Source organism: Leucoraja erinacea, chromosome 7 (genome assembly GCF_028641065.1).
Source record: "Leucoraja erinacea ecotype New England chromosome 7, Leri_hhj_1, whole genome shotgun sequence".
NCBI lineage: Eukaryota > Metazoa > Chordata > Chondrichthyes > Rajiformes > Rajidae > Leucoraja > Leucoraja erinaceus.
The window spans coordinates 3,342,136-3,369,847 of NC_073383.1; the positions used below are offsets into that span (position 1 = coordinate 3,342,136).

The following is a 27,712-nucleotide window of genomic DNA, read 5'->3' on the forward strand; positions in this document are numbered from 1 at the left end:
ATCCATTGCAAGTTGCTCGCTAATGCCATCAAAATTAGCATTACCCCATTAGACAATAGGTGCAGGAGGAGGCCATTCGGTCCTTCGAGCCAGCACCGGCATTCAATGTGATCATGGCTGATCGTCCACAATCAGTACCCCGTTCCTGCCTTCTCCCCATATCCCCTGACTGCTATCTTTAAGAGCCCTATCAAACTCTCTCTTGAAAGTATCCAGAGAACCGGCCTCCACCGCCCTCTGAGGCAGAGAATTCCACAGACTCACAATTCTACATGTGAAAAAGTGTTTCCTCGTCTCCGTTCTAAATGGCTTACCCCTTAATCTTAAGCCCCTGGTTCTGGACTCCCCCAACATCGGGAACATGTTTCCTGCCTCTAGCGTGTCCAAACCCTTAACAATCTTATGTGTTTCAATAAGATCTCCTCTCATCCTTCTAAATTCCAGAGTATACAAGCCCAGCCGCAAATATGGCATTCCCGCCATGCTGGGAATTAACCTTGTGAACATACGCTGCACTCCCTCAATAGCAAGAATGTCCTTCCTCAAATTAGGGGACCAAAACTGTACACAATACTCCGGGTGTGGTCTCACCAAGAAAGGATTTTAATGTGGATCAGCTGCATCTCTGATAATAAATGTTTTAAAACTAATAGAATTGTGGTCACTGGTCCCAAGATGCTCCCACACTGACAGTTCCATCCTCATTTCCCCAATAAACAATCACGTTTTGGCCCTAATCTAGTAGGTATTAGTACATTTTACTAAAGTCTTTCTTTTCTAAGTATGGGAAGCAATGTAAAGATGTCGCATAAGTAGGCTTATGATTGCAGGGCATTATATGGGGTCACTACATTGAGGTTGTTTAATGATGCTTTGAGGTGATAGAAGTTTTGGATTTTGGAAGAATGCTGAAGAAGTTTGCATAAAGTGGATGGAATCTTAAACTGAACTAACAGAAGGTATTCCAATATGTGCCTGGGCCAAAACAATTAAAAAGGTTTAACTTATTAAAAATTAATATAATTATTTAGAATGCAGTGAAGTACTGTAAACTGTTTAAAATATAAATGTAAAGTTAAACAAAGAAAAATAAAACTGAACCTGAATTTAACTTTTTAAATCAACGTTGGCTTGTACATGAGAATGGTTGTGCCAGCTTTGGCTGAGCAAGCTGAGTGATAAAATGTGAAGTGTATTCAACCTCTCAGTTCAATCTAGCTGTGGAGCAGGAGGCCAGACTCTTATCCAGCTGACCTTGAGCTTGTCTCAATTGGTGCCAATCAGATGCACTTTGCTGGCAGCACTGGTTCCCCATGGAACCGCTGGCCATAAGGTCAATCCTGCTTGTGCCGATATCAGCCTTGATGCATGTGGTTTAGATAGCATTATGCATTCATAAAATGTACAGGCATACAAGCTTCCCAGTTAGGTGGCTGTGTTAGATGCACAAACTGGGAGTGGATGCACCTTGCACTCGATCCAGAATCTGATTTGATTGGTATTTATAAATTCAAGTTTCAGAGCTAAAACAAGCACGTGCTTCTATACAGTATGTTTTATGCATACCAGGATGATGAAATTCCGGCCTCTTTAATTTTAAGGTTATTCCTATAATATTAATGTTCACTAATAATTCACTAATATTTTTTCGACCTTTAAACCCTTGTTGACATATTGGCCAATGGAGTTTCCCCTATATTTTGCACTCAAGTCTTAAATAGCCTTAAAAGCCTCAGCTGTCTAATTCAGAAATTAGACCATGCGACCTATCGAATAATTGATGGCTAACACTAAAAGGGTGGTGAGGAGAATGTCTGGTCTGGGAAATAAAATTAAATGACAGGGATGAGCTAAAATGATTTTTTTTTATTGCATTGGCAGTTATCTTAGATAGCTGCAAGCATAATTTAATTAGGGCATTTGGAAGTTAGCTATTGAATGATGTATTTGATGCATCAATCTTTACATGCAGAAAGTACCTGACACTAACGATAAATTAGTGCAGTCCAATGGGAAAGAGTAATTGATTTATGCAGATTAAAGCTGGGTTAGAATGGATCGGGTAGATGTGAAACTGGGTTCAGAAAATAAAGCATTCATTTGCATTTTCTGTACATTTAGACAAGGCAGGATTTGGAAATAATTTTACAACTGGTGACAGCAAATCAGCGGCATGGAATATGGAAGCAATTATTGTGAGCTGCATGTTCAAACCTCTGATCACCCGATGTGCATCCACTACACATGAATTACACAGTGCTGAGAATCTGGTGAGGATCTCTTTTGGAAGCTAATTTGTTGCCAGTCTGATATTGTCTTCATACTATGTCACTTCACAATAACTTTACTGTAAATCAAGTTCTACTAGGTCCTTGATTGATACTTTATTGTCACGTGTACATGGTATTGTGCGATTATTTGTTTGCATACAGTACAAGCATGCAAGTTACAAAGATATTCAATAAAGTCCCTCTTCCTTCTCCCCACTGAAGTCCATCTTTGTTCTGGGCACCACCCACGCCGGGTCCTACCTTGTTCTCAGTGGTGTGTCCTCCATCACATGGGACCGTCCTCGACTACCCACCGGCACTCATGCGTGTGAAGACTCTCCAGCCCTCCACTCTCACCGATGGCCCTGCTTGCTCGCACCGTCTGCTCGCTCAGTGACATCCCTCCTCGCTCTGCTGATGACCGAGCCATGTCCTGGTCGGCTCCACGGTGATGGGCAGGTCCTGGTCAGCTCCGCACTGGGCTCGGTCCAGCGTTGCTGTGCAGCACTCGCCTGGAGCTCCCTCGTGAATTAAATAAAGTTTTTTATACTTTTTGTGATATGCCTAAAATCAATTTGTTTAAAAATTGATGATAACATTATAAGGGAAATGTTCATTTGTAGCATAATCTCACATTTGACCATGCATTTGGAAATCTTCTTAAATATTCCCTTATTTGGTAATGCCAATTTTGTTTCAAGTGTTGCTGTTGTTGTTATAGGGTCTTTATTGTGACATTCGTCAGCTTGTTCAATTCATCAAAGAAGCTCATGGGAATGTTTTTCGGAGGGTGACACTCAGTGCGCTCCTAGATAGTGCAGAAAAAGTGACACCTGGTAAGAAACCTGAAGAACCTGAAGAAAAGAAAGTGTCAGTCAGCAAAAGGTAATTGGCTGCTATTGCTTCAAAATAAATTAATATTTTATTGTGACTCTTCTGATAAATAACACAGGCTTAATTGGAAAGGGCATTGTATTATTCATGTGCTTAACATTTTTTATTGTTATTGGAAAGAAGTCCAAATCGTGCAGTGCAGTGTTTTTGAGGTGACAATGAAGTAAACCATTCATTTACATTATATCCTGTAGATTAAATCTTTGATTTCATCGTGTCCATTTTATGGCCTGAAAATGGATGTAGCCTGATTCTATGTTGCAAGTGGTATCTGCTTCAACTCGGTCTCAATAGAAGATGCTCCTCATGTGCTTTTATGCCAGGACTAGAGTGTTTGAGCTATGTGGAGAGATTAGGTAGGTTGGGATTCTTATTCCTTTGAGTGCAAGAGGATGAGGGGTGATTTTATAGAGATGTATATAAAATCATGAGAGGAATAGATTGGATAGATGCACAGTCTCTTGTCCAGAGTAGGTGAATCAAGGACCAGAGGATATAGGTTTAATGTGAGGGGGAAAATATTTAATAGGGATCTGAGGTCATATTAAATCTTGAGGAGTAACTTTTTCACGCAAAAGGTGGTGGAATGAGCTGCCAGAAGAGGTTGGTGAGGCAGGGACTATCCCAAAGTTTAAGAAACAGTTAGACAGGTACATGGACAGGACAGGTTTGGGGGGATATGGGTCAAACATATGGGCAGGTGGGACTAGTGTAGCTGGGACATGTTGGCCAGTCTGGGCAAGTTGAGCTAAAGTGCCAGTGTCCACGCTGTATGACTATGACTAAGTGAAATCTGTTCGATTACTTGACTGAAATTGATGTTATGCGATAGAATTGCAAATGGTTGCAATTATAGGGGCTCATAGATTTGCCATTTAAACTGAAGAATAAAGACACAGGAAACATGGCAGGAGCCTGTTTTAGGATGGTTGCTTTTGTTTATATATTACTCATTTGTTGCACATGATTGATCTGGAGAGCAACTCCAGATCCTACTGTTGTGAATTATATCAGATCTTTGAGTGAGCAGAATCAAATCAGAGTTTTAAGTGGCGTGAATGAAATGATGTTGGGAGTTGTCTGGAGGAGTATTACGTTCAAATTGACAACCAAATAATTTTTCAATTGAATTATACTCTCTGAGATATATCGCTTTACTTTACACTTATTCCCACCAAAATAATTACCAGCAGAAGAAACTCTGGGGGACTGAAATGCTTACTGTTTCTTTACCATTACCAATGTCAGAATTTTAACAAAGAAAGAGTAACATAGGTTGTCTTTGTAAGAAATTGTTATTGTGTGTGATTAATTCTAAATATGCTTGTACTAATATCACAAAGTGATTCATCGAGACATGAACTTCAGACTTGCATTACTTTGAGTTATTGTATATTAGGATAAGTGAATGGTTATCTGGTTCACATTATGTAGTTATAATTTATGTGCCCTCCACCAGAAAAAAAATTGTGACCTCAATAATTTCTGAAATTGAAAATGGTATTGGAGTAACTAATATTATTCTGTCAATTGTCCTCCAGTTTGTATCTTGCCTATCCCTGCCAATTTTTTAAATTTTATCTATGTAATGATTGGCATGGAATTAGTAGTAATAAAATCTGAATGTTGTTGATTGCAGGGCTGAAGGAGGGACAACCACTGATAAAGCACAAGCTTCAGCAGCACCAGATGAATGTCGTAGTGTTATCTCCAGCCGTCCTCCTCAGACTCCAGAGCAGTAAGTGGCAGGAAGTTGTTTAAAATGTATTTAATTTCCATAATATATATTTTTGATGCACAGTTTTGTTTTGCAAGTCAAATATTTTCCCTATTTGCCCACCCTGCCGAGCCACTCTCCCAGTCACACTCCCACTCACCCAGTTTTGTCCGTTCCATTGCATCAGTACAAAACAGTATGATCGAGTTGGTCAGTTACTGTTGTGTATTTGTTACTTGGAAGGGTCTTTAAATAACACTCGGACACGGGAGCAAACTAACAAGCTTCTTTATTCTGAACGCCATCATGAGTCTCCCCTGCGCATGCGTCCTGTTGCGCAAGACATCACATATGTTCATTATATTTCATACACCACACTCCTCCCCCTTTAACTTGGAGGCAGGTAACACCACAGACTTAAAATAAAGGTGAAGCCATTTAAGAGAGTTGTGAATTTGTGGAATTCCCTGCCACAGAGGGCAGTGGAGGCCAAGTCACTGGATGGATTTAAGAGAGAATTAGATAGAGCTCTAGGGGCTAGTGGAATCAAGGGATATGGGGAGAAGGCAGGCACGGGTCATTGATTGGGGATGATCAGCCATGATCACAATGAATGGCGGTGCTGGCTCGAAGGGCCGAATGGCCTCCTGCACCTATTTTCTATGTTTCTAAGTCAGACCGGTGAATTTCTTGAAGTAAAAACTGTATGAATTTAATATATTGTTCACTGACAGGGCTTGCTGTCTCTCCCTGCGGGGAAATGCGACTTTTTTGTCGTATTCCCCTTCTCTGCCTCCGTCTGCGCTGAGGCCTAATGGCGGAGCTGGCGACCTCGAGGCTCAGGATGCAGAGCCCACCAGGACTCGTCCTGAGCTCGCTCCCGTGAGGACGGTCCGGCTCGGGGCTGAACAGTGCTTCCGTGAGGGGCTGTGACGCTCCCGTGAGCACGGCCAGCACGAGGGAGGAACGGTGCTCCCGTCGGAGTGGCCGACCTCGGAGAGGTACGGCACTCCCAGCCTGAGGGAGGAGCGGCGCCCATGTCGGGGCAGCCCAGCCCGAGGGAGGAGCGATGCCCATGTCGGGGCGGCCCAGCCCGAGGGAGGAGCGGCGCCCATGTCGGGGTGGCCCAGCCCGAGGGAGGAGCGGCGCCCATGTCGGGGCGGCCTGGCGCGAGGCTGAGACCGTAACGGTACTTACGTGAGGGCGATCCGGCTCGGGGCTGGAACGGTGGTCCGGTGGCTGGGACGGCGTTCTGGCGGCGGTGACCTGAGTCCGGGGTTCGGCCGCGAGCCAGCGGCTGCGTCAGCAGGACTGGTGGGCGGCAGCTTCAACCACCCCGGGCCGCGGTGTTTGAGCCGCGGGACTGTTTTTAACATCGCCCGGGGGGGTATCGCCTCAGCGCAGAGGGAGAAGAGGAGGGAAGAGACTGCAGACCTAAGACTTTTGCCTCCATCACAGTGAGGAGGTGCTAGGTGGACTCACTGTGGTGGATGTTAATATGTGTTTATTGTTGTTTTTTATTGTATTGTATGTATGACTGCAGGCACGAAATTTCGTTCAGACTTCGGTCTGAATGACAATAAAGGAAATCTAATCTGTTATTAATGATTTAAGTAAATATGTGTGCATAGCAGGTATATGGCTTAAAATGTTCTAGTTTGCTATTAACAGTAAATGTTGGTTTATTAGTATAAATCTATTATTATAAGAATTTGTAATAGTCAGTGGGCTGGATAACTTCTTAGTGTGTAAAATGATTAAGTCCAGTGCAGAGAACACAGTGAGAGAACAGAACATAGTGCACCTGAATAGCAACAGGGTAGCATGGCTACTTTAGTTGTAAGAAATGTGCCCCAGTTAGATTCGGGGTATAATATTGAGAAATGGATCGTAATCTTGGCGGCTTGGTTCATTTCCAATGATATGACTGCGAAGGAGAAGAAGAGAGATTGGTTCATTGTAGGCTTAGGAAGCAAGGGTTATCCCACCTTACATGCATTGCTGCAGCCAGCAAAACCCACGAGTAAAATGTACGAGGAATGTAAGGGGGCATTAATGGCTCAATTCTCGCCAAAACCTCCAAGGGCACCCAGAGACAAGGAGCCTGAACTAAAGATGGCATAGAGTCCCTGGAGATGTGGAGGCAGCCATGAACCAGCGATGTGTAAAGTCAGAGATAGTAGGCGTTTCAGGTGCTCGGGAACGGGTCACAGGTCACACCAAAAGCCAGTGTGATGCTGTTAGAGCTTACCAACAGCAGTACAGGGCACATGTACTGGACAGAAATCAAATGCAAAGGGACAGGAGTCAAGTGCAAAGGTACATTGCCATCCAGAGGGCAACCCTAACTATTCATGCTATATTCAGGGGTATGAAGGTACAGAGAGAGATCTGGGACAAACAGAAGGCAGCGACGGTAATACAAGCAGCATTTAGAAGGCATAGAGTATACCGTCCATACAGGGCAATGAGATTGGCAGCTATAATAGTACAAACCCATTATAGGGCACACCTTCAAATGTAAAGTGATCGCAAGACTAACATGAAGGTACGCAGCAACGTTGTGCTGCTTCAGACTGCCTACCAAGGAATGGTTGTTCGAAAGCAATTGCGGGGCATGCACAAATCTGCCAAGGATCCCTGGGTCTCTGCGCATCCCTCTGCAACTGGATCCTCGACTTCCTCATTCACAGACCACAGTCTGTTCGTATTGGTGGAAATGTGTCAGCCTCGATAACATTCAGCACGGGAGCACCTCAAGGCTGCGTGCTCAGCCCTCTGCTATACTCAAGTCAAGTCAAGTCAAGTCAAGTTTATTTGTCACATACACATACGAGATGTGCAGTGAAATGAAAGTGGCAATGCTCGCGGACTTTTGTGCAAAAGACAAACAACAAAACAACCAAACAAATTATAAACACAATCATAACACACATATTCTTTTACATAATAAATAATGGAAGGAAAAACGTTCAGTAGAGTTAGTCCCTGGTGAGATAGGCGTTTACAGTCCGAATTGCCTCTGGGAAGAAACTCCTTCTCAAACTCTCCGTTCTCACCGCATGGCAATGGAGGCGTTTGCCTGACCGTAGCAGCTGGAACAGTCCGTTGCAGGGGTGGAAGGGGTCTCCCATGATTTTATTTGCTCTGGAGTTGCACCTCCTGTTGTATAGTTCCTGCAGGGGGGTGAGTGAAGTTCCCATAGTGCATTCGGCCGAACGCACTACTCTCTGCAGAGCCTTCTTGTCCTTGGCAGAGCAATTCCCAAACCAGATGGTAATGTTCCCGGACAAGATGCTTTCCACCGCCGCTGCGTAGAAGCACTGGAGGATCCTCGGAGACACTCTGAATTTCCTCAATTGCCTGAGGTGGTAAAGGCGCTGCCTTGCCTTACTCACGAGTGCTGAGTCGTGTGATGCCCATGTCATATCCTCGGAGATGTGGATTCCCAGATATTTAAAACAGTTCACCCTATCCACAGGATCCCCATTTATCCTCAATGGAGTGTACGTCCTCGGATGATGTACCCTCCTAAAGTCCATGATCAGCTCCTTCGTTTTTTTGATGTTCAAGAGGAGGCTGTTATCCTGGCACCAGAGTGCTAGATCAGCCACCTCCTCCCGGTAGGCCTTCTCATCGTTGTCTGAGATCAGGCCCACCACCACAGTGTCATCAGCAAACTTAATTATTGAATTGGAGCTGAACCTAGCCACACAGTCATGTGTGTACAGGGAGTACAATAGGGGGCTGAGGACGCAACCCTGGGGCGATCCTGTGCTCAGGATGAGGGACTCCGATGTATTCCCTCCCATCTTGACTACCTGGGGCCTGGCGGTGAGAAAGTCCAGGACCCAGGCACACAGGGAGGTGTTGAACCCCAATTCCAGTAGCTTCCCGGCCAGTCTGGTGGGGACTATCGTGTTGAAGGCTGAACTGTAGTCTATGAACAGCATCCTCACGTAGCCCCCCTTCGGGCTGTCCAGATGGGAGAGAGCGGTGTGCAAGACCTGGGAGACCGCATCGTCCGTGGACCTGTTCGGACGATATGCGAACTGCAACGGGTCCATGTTCCGAGGGAGGAAGGCGCAGATGTGATTCTTCACCAGCCTCTCAAAGCACTCTATACTCATGACTGCGTAGCCAATCACAGTGCGAACTCCATCATCAAGTTCGCTGATGACACCACTGTTGTGGGGCGTATCACTGATGGGGATGAGTCAGATTATAGAAGAGTGATCGAGCAACTGTCCATATGGTGCCAGCACAATAACCTGGCCCTCAACACCAGCAAAACCAAGGAACTGATTGTGGACTTTGGAAGGAGTAGGAGGGGGACCCACAGCCCCATTTATATCAACGGGTCGATGGTTGAAAGGGTCAAGAGCTTCAAATTCCTGGGCGTGCACATCTCTGAAGATCTTTACTGGTCCGAGAACACTAATGCAATTATCAAGAAAGCTCATCAGTGCCTCTACTTCCTGAGAAGATTACGGAGAGTCGGTTTGTCAAGGAAGACTCTCTCTAACTTCTACAGGTGCACAGTAGAGAGCATGCTGACCGGTTGCATCATGGCTTGGTTCGGCAATTTGAGCGCCCTGGAGAGGAAAATACTACAAAAAGTAGTAAACACTGCCCAGTCCATCATCGGCTCTGACCTTCCTTCAATCGAGGGGATTTATCGCAGTCGCTGCCTCAAAAAGGCTGGCAGTATCATCAAAGACCCACACCATCCTGGCCACACATTCATCTCCCTGCTACCCTCAGGTAGAAGGTACAGGAGCCTGAAGACTGCAACAACTAGGTCCAGGAATAGCTACTTCCCCACAGCCATCAGGCTATTAAACCTAGCTCGGACAAAACTCTGATTATTAATAACCACTCTCTGTTATTTGCACTTTATCAGTTTATTTATTCATGTGTGTATATATTTATATCATGGTATATGGACACATTTATCTGTTTTGTAGTAAATGCCTACTATGTTCTGTGTGCTTAAGCAAAGCAAGAATTTCATTGTCCTATACAGGGACACATGACAATAAATTCACTTGAACTTGAATTTGAGGTCATACAGACTTATTATAAAATGCATAAACAGCGTCAGTATTTCAAGAAACTCCGCTGTACAGCAACAAAGATACCGGGCTTGCCAGATAAGAGATGCCCACGTGAGACATTATCATAGTTTGAGAAAAGGAGCCTAGCGGAGCCTAGATGCCTCTATTATTAACAACTATAGACCAATATCAAACCTATCTTTCATAAGTAAAATCATTGAGAAAGTTGTCCTCCAGCAACTTAATCACTTCCTGGCTTCAACTGGCTGCTACGACAACTTCCAGTCAGGATTTCGACCTCTTCATAGCACCGAGACCGCCCTTATTAAAGTTGTAAACGACATCCGTCTTAACACAGACTCTGGCAAAGTTTCAATATTAATGCTATTAGACCTCAGTGCTGCATTCGACACTGTTGATCACTCAATACTTTTGGACAGGTTGGAAAAATGGGTGGGGCTTTCAGGCACAGTCTTAAGTTGGTTCAGGTCATATCTACAAGATAAGAACTATTTTGTTTCCATTGGCGACTTTGTATCAGAACCAACCAACGTGACGTGTGGAGTCCCGCAAGGTTCGATCTTAGGGCCCTCTTTATTCAACATCTACATGCTCCCACTAGGGCAAATCATGCAAAATAATAATATTGACCACCACTGCTATGCCGATGACACTCAAATCTACGTAGCGCTATCACCAAATGACTATCGTCCCATAGATCTGCTGTGCCAGTGCATCGAGCAAGTCAAAGACCTGTGTGCCAAATTTTCCTCCAACTAAATAAGGACAAAACGGAGATAATTGTTTTTGGTGCTAAAAAAGAAAGGCTTAAAGTAACCCAACACTTTCACTCTCTGTCCCTGAAAACTTCAAACAAAGCCAGAAATCTCGGGGTTATTATGGATTCAGATTTACATTTTGACAGTCACATCAAATCAGTAACAAAATCGGCCTACTATCACCTCAAAAACGTAGCAAGATTAAGAGGACTCATGTCAGCTCAAGATTTGGAAAAACTTGTACATGCCTTTATTACTAGTGGGCTAGATTATTGTAATGGTCTCCTTGCAGGTCTTCCGAAAAAAACTGTCAGGCAGCTACAGCTTGTTCAGAACGCTGTTGCTAGAGTTCTAACAAAGACCAAAAGATTTGAACACATTACACCAATTCTTAAATTATTACATTGGCTCCCTGGATGTCAGAGAATTGATTTCAAAATCCTGCTGCTCACATGGTTTAGGGCCAAAGTATATCACTGACATGCTTCCACTGTATAAGCCTTCTAGACCGCTAAGATCTTCTGAGACCAATCTGTTAGTGATTCCCAGAGTAAATATAAAACATGGGAAAGCATGATTTAATTACTATGCAACAAATAGCTGGAATAAACTTCCTGAAGATTTAAGACTTGCCTCAACTTTGACCACTTTTAAAACAAGACTGAAAACTTTAATGTTTACTTTAGCTTTCAGCTAAATCTTAACTACATTGCACTTTTAACTTTTGCTCTTTTTATACTGCATTTTTAACTTTGCTTTTATTTTCTTTTAATTCTTCTATTTTATTTCATTTTATTATTTCATTTTATTGTATGACATGTTTTTATGTGAAGCACTTTGAGTCTGCCTCGTGTATGAAATGTGCTATATAAATAAAGTTGCCAAAAACCAAAAAAGCAGTAGCTTGTATTCAGGCCTACTACCGCGGGGTGAAAGCCAGAGAATTGGTTGAGAAAATCAAGGCAGCAAGCCGGATTAAGTCATTCTTAATGATGTGCATTACAAGAAACAATTTCTTGATTCAAAAGGCGGCTAAAGTCACTCTGCAAGCTTCATTCCGTGGGTACCGATCAAGCGTACGCTACAGAGCTATGCGACAAGCAGTCATTTCGATCCAGAGATGGTACAAAGCATGCAAAACAGGGCATTCCCAGTTTGTGCAATATCAGTCAATGAGGTATGCAACCATTACCATTCAGGCTGCCTACAAGGGTATGGTGGTTAGGCAGTGGGTTAAGCAAAAGCGGGCTGCTGTAAGAGTTCAGTCAGTACTCCGTATGATTTGGTTTATGAAAGACTTCCTCAAACTGAAATATACAGCAATTGTAGTGCAGTCACACTACCTTGCTTATGAAGCAAGAGAACTATACAGAGCACTTATCAAAGCCACTGTTGTATTGCAAAGACAATATAGATCCTACTTCTTGATAAACCAGAAATGTGACTTAAGAAGACAAATAGATAAACACCAGTAAAGGCTTAAACGACACAAAGAACGGTTAAATGTGTGACAATGAGTAAAAAGCTGCTAATAGAAAAGTCCAAACAAGAGAGGCTCGTTGGTCGAGTCAAAAGTATGCAGGACCGATTGCGACTAGGCCACTTCACTACAGTCCGGCATGGAGCCTCCTTCACTGAGCAATGGACAGTTGGTTATGCATTGCAGAATCTTATTAAACAACAAGAGCGGATAAATACGCTGCGCGAGGAAATTGAACGACAGGAAGCTGCAAGCAAAATGAAAACCTGCAGCCATGTGTCAGATGCCACCTACAAATAATGAACAGAAACAGAGGAAAACAAAGCGAATATATGAAGCAGAAAATGAAACGTTAACTTCCGCAGAATATCGTGAACAGCAAGAAATCTTCAAACTAAGATTAGAAAATTTAAAAAAAAGGACGAGGCAGAGATACAGGCAGAGCTAGAGCAATTAGAAAGAGTTCACCATTTACACAATAGGGAACGGAAAATGATAACACATAAAGCAAGGGGTAATGTATTTGGATTAAGGAAGATGGGTGGAATGAAAATTATAAGTGCTAAATTTAGATAGGATTATTACAGTTATGAGGATGTATTGTAAGATGACTTTAATAATACAATTTTGCAACAGTGTATTAATTAATTATATGTTAGGTAAAGAGCATATACCGTGAAGGTGAAATTAAGTTAAGTGTGGTGTATGAAATAGAAATGGTGTTACCTGCCTCCAAGTTAAAGGTGTAGTGTGGTGTATGAAATATAATTAACATAAGTGATGTCTTGCGCAACGGGACGCATGCGCAGGGAAGACTCATGATGGCGTTCAGAATAAAGAAGCTTGTTATTTTGCTCCCGTGTCCGAGTGTTATTTAAAGACCGTTCCAAGCAACAAATACACAACAGTTACAAATTTCTAATGTCATCTATCCTTGATGTGTTCAGCATACCTTAAGCACTGCAGTGCCAATCTGCTTTTGTCTCAACTCTGTGATCTACAAATGACTAAAGATGTCCTCAACCAAATTGCTTCTTCTTTGAATTTCATGGCATTTTCTGGCCTGTTGCCACTGCTCAAACTACACTAAATACTTAATTGAGTTGCTGCCATAAGGCGCCTGAGACCCGGGTTCAATCCGGACTTGGGGTGCTGTCAGTATTGTGTTTGGACGTTCTCCCTATGACCACGTGGATTTTCTCCGGGTGCTCCGGTTTCCTTCCACACTCCAAAGACCTACAGGTTTGTAGGTTAATTGGCTTTGATAAAATTGTAAATTCACTCTAATGTGTACAATAGTGTGAAAGTGCTGAAATTGCTGGGCGGCACGGACTCGGTCGGCCGAGGGGCATGTTCCGTGTTGTATTTCAAAAGTCTAAAGTTTTCTTAAATAATAATAGCTCTTTGAGATATTTGTAATTTTATGTTGCTTGAATATTCTTTTCTCTCATTACGTGCAATGGCACAGATGCACCTGACAACCAGTGTACTTTCTCTGAAATAAAGTCTTGGCTTATTTAGGTTTTTTGAGGTTGGTCTGCGGCGGGGGGGGGCGTCACACACACACTAACCACCCCCCCCAACCACCCACACTAACCACCCCTCTTGACATTATATTAATATTATTTATTTGCTCCTTTGACCCCATCCCCGCCCTATCCACTCACGCATAGCCCCCAACTCGCAGACGTGTCTGGAGAGGGAGAGGGAGGGGGGTAGAGAGAGAGGGTAGTGAGAGAGAGAGGGGCAGAGACAGAGAGAGGGGCAGATACATAGAGAGAGGAGGGGGGAGAGATAGAGAGAGAGGGGGAGGGGGGAGAGGAGGAGGGAGAAGAGGAGATGGGAGAGGAAAAGGGGGGGAGAGAGAGGAGGGGGGGAGCTGGCCGAGCGGCTGGGTGACGTCGCTCGCAGCGCGCAGACCCATTGTCACGTCATCACGTCATCAGCGAATGAGAGCTGTTGAACATTTTTTTAACATTTTCATTAATAACTCGAGAAATAAAGCATGATTTTTTCAGATAAGGTGATTTCGGACTCCATGGGATAAATCTGTACCGGAATATCTAAAAATAGATATTACATCACAATAACTGAAAAAAGAAAGAAAATACAATATTATGTCTGCCAATGACCAGATCCTGAAATCTGGTCAATTTTTACAAACCACTGTGGTCCTCTAGTTGTGTGCTATTTCATTCACAGATGCACTCTAACGGCATCACATAAAGCCATTCAAATTATAATAGCATCAAGCCATATAAAGTGATTTTTTAAAGTAATCTATACACACATTCCCCTCAGAGGGCAAACATTTCTCACTCTCGTAAGCCAGAATGTTGGATGCATTTGTTTCCTATCCACCATCAGTAACATCTATACTTTGCATTCTCAGCTTTTTCTGGGAGACTGGGCTGGTCATTTAAAACCGAAGTACGAATAATTATTTTCTCACAAAATTGTCTACCCCAGAGCTGTGAAGGAAAGATCAATAAATATATTTTCAAGTGGATGTATACATGTTTTTAAATGATCAGGGAATTGAGGGCAAGAGGTATCTGGTACAGAGGGAATTGTGATTATGTTGAATGGCAGTGCAGGTTTGAGGGACCAACTTGCCACCTACTGCTGTCATTTTTTGTGTTCTTTTTGTGCTTTTCAATTAAAACAGTGAAGAACAAATTCCAGGAGCTCTTTTGGGTCGAAAAGACTTTTGGCGCAAAATGTTTAAATCACAAAGCGCTGCTAGTGATACAAGCAGCCAATCCGAGCAAGATACATCTGAATGTACAACCGCTCACTCTGGAACCACCACAGACAGGCGGTCACGTTCAAGATCCAGAAGAATTTCCTTGAGGAAAAAGCTGAAACTTCCTATAGGTAAATTTTGTTAAACAAAATAACTTGATTTGTTGCAGTCGTAGGATATATATTGGATTATTAGAAGTACAATAAATGTATTAATTTCAGAATAAAAACAGTATAAAAATTTGACTTCATAAGGGATTTTCTTATGAAAAGTGTTCTTAATAAAAATAACCATTGTGTTTTTTTTCATATCTTGTGCATTAATTTTTTTTCAATGGCAATAAAATTGTTTGTAGTTTAACCAGAACTGCATGCTGCAGTGTAGGTGCCCTAAAGCTATTAAAAACCAATGTGAAATGTTTTTGGAGATTTATGCTATGTTATTTTGTTTGGTTATGAAAATACCATTGTAATAAAATTGCCCTGATGTGTACAAATGATGATAAACTCAGTACTTACAGAATCATAGAAGTTCAAGTTTGCGTTTGGTGTCACTTAACCAGCTCAGTACAATGAAATTTGAGTTACCAAATGGTTACAGCCTGGCAGAAGACTGTCAGGTCGGTGCCATTTTATGTAAGCAGAAGTTTATGTAGCAGAAGTCTCCTCAAAACCCTGCAAATTATTTTTTTTCAGGTACATATTCTTCTCCCTTTTAAATGTTGCAGCTGAAACCACCTCCCCAGCAGTTCAATTTGACCCTTAAAAAAAAAAAAGTTCTTATGTCACTTTTAGCTCTTTTACTACATTACCTCCATTCTCTGTTCTCTAGTTTTTTACCTTGGGAAAAGTTTTCTCTACCTTTCTTATTTCTCTAGCTGAGAAATAAGAAAGGAATGATCACCTTGTTTGGAGTGTACTGCAGGCCCCCAAATAGTGAACGGGAATTACAGGAGCAAATATGCTCGGAGATAGCAGGCAGCTGATGTGTGGGAACTCCAGCATTTTTGGTCTATCTCTATAATAAGATTGTTGTTATTAGGAAATTTTTACTTTCCCAATATTGACTGGGAATGTCTTAGTGCAAAAGGTTTAGATGGAGCAGAATTTGTCAAATGTGTTCAGGAAAATTTCCTCAGGCAATAAGCAGAGGGTCCTACACGGGAGAGGGCAACACTTGATCTAATCTTAGGAAATTTGGGGGGGGGGGACAAGTGGATGAAGTGCTCGTGAACGAGCCTTTTGGGAACAGCGACCACTGTTCTATTTGGTTCAAGATCTTTATGGACAGAGACAGTGCGGGCCCACTAGTTAATAGTCTAAATTGAGGCAAGGCCAACTTGAAGGAGCTTGACAGCATCTTGCTCCAATTGATTGGAGCAGGTTGTTTGAAGGAGATGGGACACCTGAAAAGGAGGATGTTTTTACAAGAGTCCAGGACAAGACTCTTAACAAGACTTTTACAAGAGCCCAGGACCTGCATGTTCCTGTTAGAGTGAAGGGCAAAGCAGGTGGATGTAAGGAAGCTTGGATGACGAGTAAAATTGAGACTCTGGTCAAGTGTAAGAATGGGGCAAGTGTAGGCAGCTGGAATCAAGTGTATGCCTAGAAGAGTTTCGGGAACTGAGAAGCAAGCTAATAAAGGAAATCAGGAGGGCAAAAAGGGACAGGAGATAGCTCTGTAGACAATATTAAGGATAATCCCAAGAGAATTTATAAATACATTTAAGGGAAAAGGGTAACCAGGGAGAGAATGGAGCTCCTCAGGAATCAAAGCTGTCAACTCTGTAGTGCCACAGGAAATGGGCAAGGATCTTAATGAGTATTTCTCCTCTGTTTTAACCATGGAAAAGACATGAGGACTGGGGAACTCGGCGCAGTCAATGAGTCTTGAGGGCAATCAATATTAAGGTCAAGGAGGTGCTGAAGATCCTAACGCACATGAAGGGACGCAAATCTCCCGGTCTGACCAGATATATTTGAGGACACTGTGGGAATCTAGAGAGCAAATTGCGGAAGCCCTGGCTGAGATTTATGAGTCATTAAAAATGGGTGAGGTGCTGGAAGATTGAAGGGAAACTATTAATCAAGAGACTGGATATTCATCTTTCGACAACTTTCAATGTCTCGTGGAGAGCTCGTGGAATGCGTAAAATTATCTTCTGAACCATGGTCGGCAAATTAGTGACTATCGGCAGCTAAAAACTTGAGACATCGTAGAGACTGTCACTACATATACAGTCGAAAACGTCCTTACCACCACGAGGTAGAAGATTGGGCTGGATCTCTGTGTGAGATTACTGCTGAAGAACTGGTTCCGTAGAAGTGGAACTGAGGAACTGGTTCCGTAGAAGAGGAACTGAAGAGGCTAAATGTCTGCCAGAGATTATAACTTGATCCGGTTTAGAGCCTTCCCACTGGTAGGTTAATCGACACAGCCACTCGACTTATCTGAAAATTGGAAAAACTTCACTGACCGAGTAATCGTGAGTAACGAACAGCTATTGTACTATGCCGTAACTTTGAAAGCTGGAACATTTTAACAAAGGTGCTGTGAAAGGTACAACTGACGTCGCATTTTAAAGTGACTAAGAAGCTCAAAGGAAAAGTCTATGAGATATATCAGAAGTTTAAGTTCTGCCAAAGTTTTGGAAAGTAGTCACGAAGCTTGTTTGCTAGCCAGCCTGGATAAAGTCAGGTGCTTGGCCTTGAGATGTTTTGGAATTGAGATGTATTCACATTTTTTCAAGATAAGTCAGCTCTGCACTTAGAAAATAATTGGATTGAAAATAATTGGATGTTTACATTAAGAATCAGCTAGAAGACTGAAGCAGATTGAAAACCTTCCTGCTTGTCCTGCCAGCAGATTTGGCAGTCTCCCAAATTAATGGCCTGTCATTCATGGAGCAAGAAGGAGCAGGTAAGCCAGGAGAGGGAGTGCCACCAAAGGGAGGCATGGGGCCAAGATGTGATAAGAGAGTAGTCAAGCTCAGCCAAGAAGATGCAGCCATGGAATCTTCGACAGGTAAGCCAAGCGGAGAAGAGCTACAGGAGTATGAAGAAGAGGCAGAACAGAGACGATGTAGCCAACGAAGAAAGAAGCCCGGCAAAAAGGCCCAAGTTGCATTTCTGGAGAAATGCCAGAAGCTTTGGAAGCAGATTGCCACCTTAATAGAGAACCAGGAAGAACTCGTGCATCTCGAAGAGAATGCTGAGAAAGTAAAATCTAATCAAGAGCGACTAGTCAGCCTCCGCCTTCAGGTTGCACAAAACCACAACTTATTACTGGGCCTATCACTGACTGAGGAGGAAAGCAAAGGGCATAATCAGTGGTTTCAAGAAGCGATGGAATATCTTAACGGTGTCGTGAAATTGAACAGTAAACCACGTGCTCTACAGTCGGAGAAGCTATGAAGATAGTGTCTCAAACATCTCAACACAAAGACCAGGACACAAAGCTGGTTCTGTAGCCAGTCCAATTTCAAGAGTCTTTGCTCAAATGGAAGTCGAAGCTGAATTTGCTGCTCTCTCGCTAGAAACTTCCGCCTTGGAAAAAAAATGAATGAGATTGAGGAACAAAAAGGGTGGTTGAAGAGAGAAGCCAGAGATTAAAGAGAGAGGCTGAGGAACGAGAAAGGCAGTTGAATAGACAAAAAGAGCAGCTGGAACATGACACAGAATTGGCAATTGCCAAGAGTAAGGCAGAGATACTGGAAAATCCAGGTTCCAGGCGCAGCTCGAATGTATCTCAGAAGAAGAGTCCCTCAGTCCAAGAAGGAGCTGCTGAGCTGGAGACAGCAGCTGAATTAAATCCACAGCCGGGGACCACTTGGTCTTGCAGTTTTGAACACCCACTGAAACACTGGTGGGCCGACAAAGCTTTATATCAACAACAGGACGTTAGACCACAGCAACAAATTTATGGGCCTCCTGATGAGGCTCGTAACAAACCGCCAATTCAGTATCCTTTACAGAGGCCTGTTATACAGGCTCAAGCTGGCCAACATGGGCAGGTGCCCGCCTATCAATCATTTGCACCCAGACAGTGATCCTTTGCGATATGAGACTTTCATAGACCTGTTTGTGAAAGGAGTGGAAAGAAAAACTACCAATGATGAAGATCGTTTACAATTTCTGGAGTATTACACAGTTGGACATGCTAAGCAGCTTGTGGGAAGCTGTCGTAATATGCCTGCGAGTGAGGGTTACCCATTGGCAAGACAATTGCTTAGAGAACATTTTGGTAACGAGCACCAGATTGCTAAATGCATATATGGAGAAGGCCTATGCTTGGACAGCTATAAAGGCAGAAGATGCGAAGGCATTGCGAGAGTTTGCGATATTCCTGAAAAGTTGCAGCTCAATGAGAAATGAATGTCGTTAGTAACATTAGGGCTATCATTATGAAGCTGCCCTATCGGCTTAGAGAAAGGTGGAGGGATAAAGCAGATATGGTAATGGAAGGATGGGGTGTGAAGCTACGCTTTTTGATCTGGTGAATTTCATGGAAAGGGAGGTGTGGTTAATGTCAAATCTGAACCATGGGCGTATTCAAGATCTGAAACCAATTGCAACTGTCAAAGGTTCTACCTTTACTAAGACAAAAGGAAGATCAGGACCTAAGGGATGTAGTTTTGCTACCTCTGTAATACCCGTAGAAACGACAGGAGGAATGAAAGGAGATGCATCTACTATTAAACCACAAGGGTTTTGTACTGAACAGAAGGCTAAGGAGAAGAAGCCAAAGCAAATAGTACAGGAGGAGAACCCAGCTACGAGTGATGCTGCTCCCTCACCTCGTAAGTGCACATATCGGGGCCGGGGTAGAAACCTGCATTTTCTCTATCATACCTGTACAGGTAAGGAACAGCAAGACGAATACTTTAACCAAACTTTAAGACTGCTTTAACTGAACCGACTGGGACTTGATTGAGGACGAGGACATTGACACCTTCATCTCAACTGTACTTTTTAACGTAAAAAGCTGTGCAGACAATGTCACTAACACTAAATGCATCCGTATCACTCCCAACAACCATGCATGTCGGACCAAAGGTGTCCAACTTCTTTTAAAAGCCCGCAATATGGCTTTTCGGTCCGGCAACACTGAGCTGTATAGTGCGGCCAGGTCCAACCTGAAGAAGGGCATCAGGAACGCCAAAGCAGCCTAATAGCGAAGGATCAAGAGCCACTTCAACAACTCAGACTCCCGTCGCGTCAAGAACTACAAAAACAATACCAACTCATCCACCAGCAACAGTGCCTCTCTGGCAGAACAGCTCAACCACTTTGTTGGCTGCCATGAGAGGAGAGAGGGTCATGCCCATTACTCCAGCTCCAACACCCAACAGCCAGACACTCATCATGCAGTCTGCTGATATCACACACACACTCTGGAATGTTAACATACGGAAGGCAGCCGGTCCGGATGGAGTCCCAGGACGGGTTCTCAGAGACTGTGCTGTTGAGTTAACTGACGTATTGACAAAAATCTTCAATCAATCCCTGGCACAATGCATGGTCCCCACATGCCCAAAAACATCGAAAATAGTGCCAGTTCCGAAGCACTCAGCCATAACCTGCCTCAACGACTACAGGTCGGTTGCACTAACAACAATAATTATGAAGTGCCTGGAGAGATTAGTCCTGCTATTTGTCGATTACAGCTCTGCATTCAACACAATCGTACCCAGTAGACTGGTCTCCAAGCTGTCCGACCTAGGCTTCGAACACAACATCCGCCTGTGGATTAAGGATTTCCATATGGACCGGCCGCAGACGACAAAAAAGAGGTGTTCTCAAACAAAGTGGCGCACTATCCCCAAACTCTGCCTCTGCTACATCGATGACTGCATTGGTGCTAAGTCCTGCACCCGCACACAACTCACTGACTTCATCCATTTCACCATTAACTTCCATCCGGCACTCAAATACATCTGTACCATTCCCGACATTTCCCTACCATTTATAGACCTCATTATCTCCATCACAGGTGATAGACTACTGACCGACATCCATTATAAACCCACTGACTCCCATGTCTATCTGGACTACACTTCTTCCCACCCTGCTTCCTGTAAGGACTCCATCCCTTACCTCCCTATTCCTCCGTCTACTCCGCATCAGCACCCAGGATGAGGTGTTCGACACCAAGGCATCGGAGATGTCCTCATTCTTCAGGGAATGGGGTTTCCGCTCTTCTACTATAGATGAGGCTCTCACCAGGGTCTCTTCTATACTCCATAACTCCCCATCCCCCCCACTCATAACAAGGGCAGAGTCCCCCTTGTCCTCACCCTCCACCCTACCAGCCGTCACATACAACAAATAATCTTCCGACATTTTGGCAGAGACCACTCCCTCTGTAACTCCCTGGTCAATTTATCCCTTCCCACCCAAACCACCTCCTCTCCTGGCACTTTCCCTTGCAACCGTAAGAAATGCTACACTTGTTGCTTTACCTCCCCCCTTGACTGCAGCCTTTCCAGGTGTGGCAGAGATTCACCTGCACCTCCTCCAACCTCATCCATTGCAACCGCTGCACTAGATGTCAGCTGCTCTACATCGGTGAGGCCAAGCATAGGCTTGGCGATCGCTTCGCCCAAAACCGCTGCTCGGTTCGCAATAACCAACCTGATCTCCCGGTGGCTCAGCCCTACTAGGATGGGTTATCTATGGCTCCTTGAGAAGGGACAACGAAAGCAGGAACCAGACGAACCACCCTGCTGCTGCTGTCAATCAAATATCTACTGTTAAATTAGAAGAGCTGTTGATCAAGCAATACAACCTTGACTTCAGTGAAAGTACCAGTAAAGAATCCAAAGAAATGTCCAAGGAAGAGTTAAAGTTTTTGGATATTATGAACCACTCAGTAAAGATGATAGAAGGACACTATTGTCTAGACTTAACTTTCAAACAAGAAAGCATTAGTCTGCTGAATAATCATCGCATGGCAGAGCAACGCACCCAGAATCTGTAATGCATGTTTGGCAAGAATACAAAATTTCATGCGTAATATACATCTTTCCTAATTGACAATGATTATGCAGAGATGGTATCAACAAACCAACTAAATCGAAGTGACGGAGAGCTTTGGTATATTCCGCACCATGGGGTGGATCACTCGAAGAAAGGGACCCCGAGGGTGGTCTTTGACTGTGCTGCAGTCTTCAAAGGAACATCATTCAACTGTCAGTTGTTGCAGGGTCCAGACCTTACAAACTCACTCATTGGAGTTCTTATTAAATTCAGACAAGAACCAGTTGCTGTGATGGCTGATATTAAAGCAATGTTTCATGAAGTCAACGAACTTTGCAATTTTGTACGTGACAATAGCACACTAATGCCAATAATTGGTCTGGCTCATCTCCCAGAACCAAATTCAGCAATGCCATCTTCCCAGTGTGCTCCTTATATGTACTGTTTGATAAATCTCCTGAACACATGTAAAAATTGTTTTCTCCCTTTCCCCTTTATCCTATTTCTAGTCTAATTTACACATGGATAGTTGAAGTGCTATCACATTTTACAAATTTACTCCAGATCCTTTCCACTAGTTGACATGCTGTAGTGTGGACGAGATATTTTAATTTAGAGTTGAGTTTAGAGACACAGAGCAGAAACAGGCCCTTCGGCCCTCCGAGTCCACACCGACCAGCGATCCCCGCACATTAACACAATCTTAAGGGCCTGTCCCACCAGCATGCGACTGCATGCGGCTAGTGCGACCTAACGTGGTCGCTTGAGCCGTACGGCCTCAGGGGGCCGATCCCACTTCGATCGCCGGAGGCGTATGGAGTTGTGTGGGGCTGGTCCCGGCATCGCGGGGGGTCCGGAAAACTGTCACTGTCCAAACATTCCGCACGACAACGGCCTGTCGGCCCACAGCCGCATTGAGGCTGTACGCCGTGCCTCGACGGGCGTACGCAGCGTTTCGACGTCGTACGCAGCGTCTTGACGCGGTACGCAGCGTCGTATCGCTGTACGCAGCGTCTTGACAGCGTACGCCTAGCGCGTGGCGTTGCGCGATGACGTCACCGCCCGGCGTGCCGTTTCGTGATGACGTAACCGCACGACGCCGTGCGACATCCAAATTCAGTCGGCCCGCCTCCTGCCCAGCTGATTGGTGAGTATGATGTCGGGACCAGCCCCGCACAACTCCAGACAGCTCCGCGGTTGGAAGTGGGACCGGCCCCGCGAGGCCGTACGCCTCAAGCCACCATGTTTGGTCGCGCTAGCCGCATGCAGTCACATGCTGGTGGGACAGGCCCTTTACACACACTAGGGGCAATTTACACTTATAGCATGTACACAAACCCAAGGCAATTAACCTACAAACCTGTACGTCTTTGGAGGGTGGGTGGGAACCAAAGATCTCTTAGAAAACTCACGCGGTCACGGGAAGACTGTACAAACTCCATACAGACAGCACCCGTAGTCAGGATCAAACCCGGGTCTCTGGCACTGAAAGCGTTGTAGGCAGCAACTCTACCATTGTGCCACCTACTATTTATTGCCATACTGAATGTTTCTCCTTTTTGTGGAATCTTGGGACAGGAAATCCCACAAATGAACTTTACAGACGGTGGAATAGCTTTAAGGATTCAGGAGATAAGCCACGGTATATACACAACCGCTTATTTGCTGTTGCAGACAGTTTTTATGTAGCTGGTCCATTTGAGCTTTTGCCCACAATGTTGAATGTCAAGGTGATTACATTTATTCTAATTAAACTTGGTTGTTGTTTATGTTGTTGGTTATAATGTGAATGCCACTTGCGACTTAGCTGATCATGTTTAAATGTTATTTGGCTTTTGCTGGATAGAAGTGAGGATTGTTACAATAGCATGTGTAAAAATGCACATTGAGTATAATAGTGTGAGAACAGTATTATCAACTTTTTTGAGGGTGTTTTTGTGAACTGTATTCAATCCTTCCATCTGAAATAAATATATTGGACAGAGGGTGACATCAATGGAAATATTTCTGTAAAAGGTTGAAGAATATTAACTCTTGTATAACATCATGTCATCTGGGATTGATTGAAATTATAAAATTATGGTATACATCAAAGACCAAACAGTGTACCAATAATTATGAATCATATTTGCCATTACAGGTAACTGGTTGAAGCGCTCTTCATTGTCGGGGTTAACAGATGGCGTCGAAGACCTTTTGGACATAAGTTCTGTAGACAGGCTTTCATTTATACGCCAGAATTCAAAGGTGCAGAGACAGATTAATATTTGTATTAATTAGCACTTTTTTATTTATCTGTCATGTCAAATGGAAAAGTGTTTTGTCTTTCACATAACATCATATACTTTGGATTTAAAAGGACTCTGGAATTAGTTGTTAACTTTTGATGTGCAGTTTTGTAACGTTGTACAGCTAAGTAAATGTTTGGGATTCATAGCAGTTGATATATTCACCATTTGCCCAAAGTGCTTTAAAGTTAATGTGTTGGAAAGAACTAGTTTAAACCGAAGATAGACACAAAAAGCTGGAGTAACTCAGCGGGTCTGACAGCATCTCTGGAGAAAAAGAATAGGTGATGTTTCGGTTAGAGACTTCTTCAGACTGAGAGTCAGTGGAAAGGGAAACAAGAGATGTAGACGGTGATACAGAGAGAGAGATATAGGACAAATGAATGAAAGATATGCAAAAAGTAACGATGTTAAAGAATATAGGCCATTATTGGCTGTGGGTTTGGTGAAATCGGGTTACAGTCAATAAAACTCACCAGGATGACATTGAAACAAGTACAGCGACTACGGTGGGAGAGGGACAGTGAGACAGGGAATGCAAGATGCAAGGGTCACTTGAAGTTAGAGAAATCAATATTCATACTGCAGGGTTGTAAGCGGCCCAAGCAAAATATGAGGTGCTGTTCCTTGAACTTGCGTTTGGCCTCATTCTGACAATGGAAACCATTATCCCTCATGATATAACATTCCAAACAAAAAATAATTTGTTTAACATTTGTTTTTAATTTTATACAAGCAGTAGGTATTTTAGAATTATATGCCTTGATACTGAGCTGCTGTTAAAGTCTAAAAGAGTAATAAGTGACTGACCTTCAGCTTAATGTTTTCCACTTGAATAATGTTATGTGATTCCACTTCACTGCACATTATGTGGAATAAAATGACCTTAATTATTTTTGTTGTATGTTTGTTAAGTATTTGCTATGGTTCTGCTTAAGCTTGTTTACATTTTTTTAATTTGTTTTCTCCTTTAAATTAGGAAAAGATTACTTAAACTGCCCCATGATCCATTAGATAAATGTACTATTTGGTGAGGATTACTGACGCAGCCATTGATACCTGATCTGTACTATATCAGTCACTTTGAACTGGTCAGTGGTCAGGCAGATGTGCCTATATCCGCCATTATGTGGAAAACGTTGTCCCTCAGGTTCCTATTAAATCATTTCCTTCTCACTTCAAACCTATGCAAACCTGTACATTCACCCTTTCTATTCCCCATATGATTTTATGCACCTCTATAAGAACACTCTCAGCCTGCTGCATTCCAAGGAATAAAGCTTTAGCCTACCGAACCTCCTCCAATAACTCGGGCTCTGAAGTCCTGACAATATCCTCAAAAGCCTTCTCTGCATTTATTTGCAGTTTAATGGCCTGCCCTATAGCAAGATGACTGAAAATGAACACACTCAGCTTCTCTCATACATATCTTTCTTTTCCACAAATATCTTGCGTCCTCTCATTAATCTCGAAAACTTTATTCATCCCTAGAGAGAAATTGCTCTGCCGACAGTCACAGCCCACACGCTACACAAAAACTTGAAATTAAAAGTGAAAAGAAAAAGAAAAAGACAAGCGACTGTTAGCTGGCTGTCGTGTGCACAGCAGCTTCACCGGAACAAATGAACAAACAAACGAACACAGACTTATCCCCTGGTCAGAGGATTCTAAACTAGAGTGCCCCCCCCCCACACTAGGTTCCCCTTTGTTCTCCCACCGTCCCTCACAACGGATCCTCCACGCTGGGTCCCCATTGTCTTCCCCTTCTCCCTCACGCTCATCGACCAGAGGGTGGGGTGGTAGGGATTGCAGTGGGAATGTGTTTTGTATTGATTATTTTGGCAAGGAATATCCTACGAGGACAAATGTAACAATGTTCAAATCAAATCTTGATTGATGAAATTCTGCAAAAAAACAAATTTACAGTTTATTCCCTTATAATGCCACTGTACCTAGGTGAAATTTAATAGTGCAGTAAAGCTTTCTGAGGGTGAGGGCCTGGAAGATGGGCGAGATGAAGAGGAGAACTTCTTCAAGCGGCTTGGTAAATGGCGCTCTGGTCGAAGGAATCCATCAAAGCTTCATCACCCAGAAGAGAAAGATGGTAAGATGATACTTGCCTAACATTTAATTTCAGAGTTGCATCCTTTTTTGTGTCCAGTGAGTTTGGTTGTTTGATTCTCAGTTAATGTTGAACATTTCAATTATGTTTGTGAGGTTTTTTTTCCCTGTTGTCTTGCCGTACTTTGTAATTAGTTAGCTGATTTTCAGACAGTATTGAACCCATTATTTGGATTCTTGGTCTTTTTGCTTTGTTAGATGTATGATAGTTTTGAGCGTTTTAGGAGTTTATGGACACACAAACTACCAGGAGACCAAACGATTACCCATTTATCTAAAACTTTTCATATATACAAGAATATAGCAGTATAATTTATGCAAATGCTTCTTATGGGCCATAATGGGGAAAAAAAAGGCATGAATTATGGGCTGCACAATGGCACAGCTGGTAGAGCTGCTGCCTCACAGTGCCAGAGACCTGGGTTCAATCCTGACCTCTTGATACATGCAATATAGGTCAGCACAACAAAACACAACATTTGTATGAAATAGAGAATCAAACTTGCAATTTAAAAAATAAATTAAAGAAATAGTTGAAATGAATGAGTAGACGATGAACTGGCACAGTGGCGCAGCTGATGGAGATGCTGCCTCACAGTGCCACAGACCCGGGTTCGATCCTGCCTGTGTGGAGTTTGCGCGTTCCTCCTGTGACTCCACGGATCTCCTCTAGGTGCTCCGGTTTCCTCCCACATTCCAAAGACATGCAGCTTTTAATTAGCCTTTGTAAATTGCATGTAATGTATAAGGAGTAGATGCAAAAGTGGGATAACATAAAATGCGTGTGAATGGGTGATTGGTATGGGCTCGGTGGGGCGAACTGACTGTTTCCATTCTGTATCTCTGAACTAAGTTAAGCTGAACTAAATACTTAACATTTTTACACCAACGGAGTATGATGGTATAAATGAAAGACCTAATTAAATATCTGGTTATATTAATCACATTTCCTTCCACTAGTTCTACCATCGCTTGCAACACAACCTCAGTCTAAGTTTTCAAATGAAAGGTGAATCTGCACTCAGGAGTCAATTTAGAAATGTGGTCGAACCCATATATTTTTGATTCAGCAATGAGCATGAGGCAAGGCAGAACCTTTGTATGTATTTAGTTACTTACCTGCATTTATCATCCTTGTTCCCAGCTATGATTCTGCACACACCTGTTAGGAATTAAAATATTTAGTGACTTTTCTAATTTTGTAAGCACTTTTATTATAGGTATCCTGTTAGACAGTCCTTTGGAATTAAGGATGACTTGGGATCTCCTTAATGACTTAGGATCTCCCGCAGCTGCGGGAGCCCCGGACTTTAAACTTTCCCACGCTGGCTGTGAAACTCCCGACCCGACTGAGGATCCCAGGTACGGCACCTGGAAACCCCG

At 43.3% G+C, this 27,712-nt stretch overlaps 1 protein-coding gene across 1 annotated transcript in view; it reads left to right on the forward strand.

Moving 5' to 3' along the window:
• LOC129698575 (protein unc-80 homolog) overlaps nt 1-27,712 on the forward strand; it is a 319,625-nt gene that overhangs the window by 100,760 nt on the left and 191,153 nt on the right. Inside the window, exons 17-22 of the mRNA XM_055637663.1 lie at nt 2,122-2,270; nt 2,992-3,155; nt 4,804-4,902; nt 14,866-15,074; nt 24,061-24,167; nt 26,165-26,312. Of these exons, the coding sequence (XP_055493638.1) occupies nt 2,122-2,270; nt 2,992-3,155; nt 4,804-4,902; nt 14,866-15,074; nt 24,061-24,167; nt 26,165-26,312 (876 nt within the window). The remainder of the gene's footprint in view (nt 1-2,121; nt 2,271-2,991; nt 3,156-4,803; nt 4,903-14,865; nt 15,075-24,060; nt 24,168-26,164; nt 26,313-27,712) is intronic.